Source organism: Cynara cardunculus, assembly GCF_001531365.2.
Source record: "Cynara cardunculus var. scolymus isolate 2C chromosome LG 17, CcrdV1, whole genome shotgun sequence".
Classification (NCBI taxonomy): Eukaryota; Viridiplantae; Streptophyta; class Magnoliopsida; order Asterales; family Asteraceae; genus Cynara; species Cynara cardunculus.
This window is the reverse complement of record NC_037544.1, coordinates 5795608-5799976: the sequence shown is the minus strand read 5'-3', so window position 1 is coordinate 5799976 and position 4369 is coordinate 5795608. Positions and strand designations below refer to the sequence as shown.

At 36.8% G+C, this 4369-nt stretch overlaps 1 protein-coding gene across 1 annotated transcript; it reads left to right on the top strand.

Moving 5' to 3' along the window:
- The first annotated feature begins 1065 nt into the window (after positions 1–1065).
- Positions 1066–4369, top strand: LOC112500889 (probable zinc metallopeptidase EGY3, chloroplastic). The gene is made up of 6 exons (XM_025104498.1): positions 1066–1625; positions 1812–2009; positions 2363–2587; positions 2825–3063; positions 3262–3416; positions 3844–4369. The coding sequence occupies exons 1-6, from the start codon at positions 1071–1073 to the stop codon at positions 4197–4199; spliced, it is 1728 nt and encodes a 575-aa protein (XP_024960266.1). The 5' UTR covers positions 1066–1070; the 3' UTR covers positions 4200–4369.

Sequence of the window (4369 nt, the reverse complement as noted above, 5' to 3'; positions counted from 1 at the left end):
CATAAAATACTGTTTATTAATACATGTTACTTAAAGCTCAAGATTACAAGTAGATTGTGCGTAAGTACAACTTATTAAAGCTTCATATTTGAATTCGTGTAACTAACTGCAGATAAACATTATCAAATACATGATAAACATCTTATTTTAAATATAAAAAAATTTAAAATATAATTAGGATAATTATTGAGTTTTAACAGAATACTTAATTATTATCTTTATAAAATATTATATTATTAAACCAAAAATAAATTATTTCATTATTGAACTTGAATTACTATACTATATTATAAAATATTTGACAAAAACTCTTAAAAACCATTTTTATGCATAAAGTACTGCTTATTAATGCATATTACTTAAAACTCAAGATTACAAGTAGCTTGTACATAAGCACAACTTATTAAAACTACATATATGAATTCATGTAACTAACTGTAAATATACATAATCAAAATACAAGATAAACATCTTATTATAAATAGAAAAAATCTAAAATATAATGCGGATAATCATTTTCTAACCGAATACTTAATTATTATCTTTATAAAATATTATATTATTAAATTAAAAATAAATTATTTCATTATTAAACTTAAATTAAATTATAATAAAAATAAATAAATTACATAATAAATAAGAATTTTAAATAGTTGATTTGTGTTAACATTGATATTTTTTTCAAATTTTTATGATATTTTTAAATTTATATTTTATTTAAAAATAAAATTATTATTAATTTCTTAAAAACAAATAAAATTATATTATAACATTAATAGAAATAAAAAATAAAATAAAATATTAAAATCGAAATTTATGTCGATGTATTAGATGAGTATCTTCTAGTGTATTGAAAAGAGAACCTTTTAACCCCTAAATTACCAATTTCGTGTTGTTGTGGGTTCTTGCAGTCTTGTCCATTTCTTGCCGATAGCCAATATGCATACATCTGTAACCTTTCTCCAGGTTTCTAGATCAATCTCCGATCGATCCACAACCCCTTACCTTAATTGCACCATCATGTTGCTCTGCTATTCACACCTCACCTTTTTCAGCAAATCTTACCAACAATGGCCGCCGCTGGCTCCATTCTACCACTCTCCCACTCTGTTTCTTCATGGTCATGCAAACAACTTCAGAATAGCAGAAACCCACGAATTATACCCATCAATTCCATCTTTAAGCCCCCTTCTTTTCACAAATCTCATACTTCATTTACACTTCAAAACCCTAAAAGACTCCAGATTTCTGTCAAAGCCGAGAAAGAAACAGAAGAATCCCATGTGACTGTAGCTTCGGTTGAAAACGAAAAGGGTGAAATCCATATGGGGTCTAAACTGAGTGAAGAAAATGGCGATGAAGGCGAAGGGAAGGAGGAGCAGCAAGAATTGGATTGGAAGGCTGATGATGAGTTCAAGAAATTTATGGGTAATCTTTCGATCGAGGCTGCGATTAAGCTGGAAAAGAAAAGAACAGATAGGAAGCTGAAAGAGCTTGATAGGGAGAGAAGCAGCGATAATCCAATCATGGGGGTTTTCAATCAGCTGGTTCGTGATAACTTGTCTAGAGAGAAACAGAGGTTAGAGAAAGCAGAAGAGCATTTCAAGGCTCTTGATCTCAACAAGGTGAAACCATTACTGAATCTTGAAAACCCATGTGAATTCTTTACATTTCTTGGAGAATATGTTTATGATCTTGATTTTAACCCAGAATTCTTGTGTCAAATGGGCCTTTTTTCGTCCTCATGATTGATATGGAGTACAGTAAATATTGAACACGTATGTTAATATACTGTAATTGTTGAATGGCAGTTAAAAAGCTGTTTTGGGTTTACTACGTTTTTCGCAACGGATGTAAGGAGATTTGGAGATGGGGGAATTTTTATTGGAAACTTAAGGAGACCCATTGAAGAAGTGATCCCAGCATTGGAACAGAAATTATCAGAAGCTGCAGGAAGGGAGGTTGTTTTATGGTTCATGGAGGAAAAGTCTAATGATATCACAAAACAGGTAACTGGATTCTGATCATATACGGCTTATTCGCACAGAACATGGCTTAATTGCACAGATAGAAATGGTGTGTGTTGTCTCCATTCGGCCAAAAAATGACACTGCTACCCCTTATTTAAAGCACTGCCTCCTTCCCATGAGACACCTTATCTTCGGCCTTTTTATGATTTTTTGTTTTGATATTCAAATAATTAATATTGGAGGGTAAATTGGTCATTTATGTTATTCAGACTGTTTGTTCAGATAAAAAAAGTAAACAACACCACCCATTCATTTGTTTCTGGCATTGAGAATTTCTCGAACACTATTCTTAGAATGTTTTTTCTTTCTTTCTTGTTATCATTTGTCAAAAGGTTTGCTTGGTACAACCGAGATCAGAGATAGATCTCCAGTTCGAGTTAACGAAATTGAGCACCCCATCGGGCTATGTTAGTGCAGTAGCCTTAGCCGTGACCACTTTTGGGACGATTGCTTTGATGAGTGGCTTCTTCCTTAAGCCTGATGCGACGTTTAACGACTACCTAGCAGACGTTGTGCCACTCTTCGGCGGCTTCCTAACCATTTTAGGTGTTTCAGAGGTACATCTTTTTGTGTCATCTTTTTCAAAAACTTGGATACTAAGTTTATCAACAACATTATGACTTCTTTAAGGTCAATGTCATCAAATATTTGATGGTTACATTGCAATCTATAAAGATTATATGGATATGAAACAGTTGATCTTTATAAATTAAGCACGAATTCCATATCGATTTTGACTTTAAATGGTGCTATAATTGACTTCACTGGTCAAACTGTATCTATTATTTCTGCAGATAGCTACTCGGGTAACAGCAGCAAGATATGGTGTTGAACTCAGTCCGTCTTTTCTCGTCCCATCTACGTGGACGGGGTGTTTGGGAGTTATGAATAACTACGAGTCTCTTCTCCCTAACAAAAAGGCTCTTTTCGATATTCCAGTGGCACGAACCGCCAGTGCTTATTTGACGTCACTGGCACTTGCAGTAGCGGCTTTCGTTGCTGATGGTAGCTTCAATGGAGGAGATAATGCTCTGTAAGTTTTCTTTTCTTTTGGTAGCTGTGGGTGTCTGCCAGCCTGCCCACACGATTAATCTTGTGGGGCCGTGAAGATAACAGTCACGAAAATCCCCGGTTACCGAGGGAAAACTCGGACGCCTACAGGGAGGAGTCCTGAGGCTTAGACTCTTTATTTGCTCGGTTGAATAATTTGTTATGGATTGTTGGTATGCAGGTACATAAGACCGCAATTCTTTTACAATAACCCGTTGCTTTCTTTCATCCAATTTGTTGTCGGTCCATACACGGATGATCTAGGCAACGTGTTGCCTTATGCTGTGGAAGGCGTTGGGGTTCCCGTTGATCCTCTTGCATTTGCTGGGCTTTTAGGTGAGTCTCCCTGCAACGTTTCCGTTATTGGAAAGTTCTCAAGTAATAGTTAACTTACGTGCTTTGGGATTCACAATAGTCTGCATGCATCTAACCCTCCCCGGAACGTAACCATACCTCTATGTGGGTTGGGTTGGGTTGGGTTTGGATTGGTTTGGTTTGGTCGAGGGAGCCATGGCCAAGATTTTCTTTGTTTGCTTCTTGACAATATGCTCTATGACCCGCTCATCGTATGAGCCTTGAAACAAGGTTACTTAGACAGGGTTGGTCCAACTGAGCCGTTAGCCTCCCGGTTCACCTTATTGCTATTTGCTACGCTTTTACTCGATAAGAGGCCATAACCACTTGGTAAACAACCCGTTGGTTGATGTTTCATGTTTCTTCTCTTTTAGTCTCAAACATTTCAGCTTGTTTTCATTTGATATAGGAATGGTGGTGACGTCGTTGAACTTGTTACCATGTGGAAGACTCGAAGGAGGTCGGATGGCTCAAGCCATGTTTGGTAGGAGCAAGGCCGCCCTGTTATCTTTTGCCACTTCTTTCCTATTAGTCATCGGTGGTCTCAATGGCAGTGTCCTTTGTTTGGCTTGGGGGCTCTTTGCGACATTTTCTAGAGGCGGAGAAGAAATACCCGCAAAGGACGAAATTACCCCTCTAGGCGATGATCGGTATGCTTGGGGGGTTGTCCTTGGGCTCATATGTTTGCTTACACTTTTCCCGAATGGTGGAGGAACTTTCTCGAGCTCGTTTCTCAACGGGCCATACTTCAGGGGCGATATGTGAACCGAAGAGCATATGGTTTCTATAAAGTTCTCGTTTGTAAGAATCGTATACATGGGCATTGGAGCTCTCATAGTTACGTCGCTTTTTCGACGGTTCGTGTTCCTATTGAACAATTGTAATCAGCAAATGTTGGTTATAATATTTGTTTGCTAAAATGATGATATTTATAA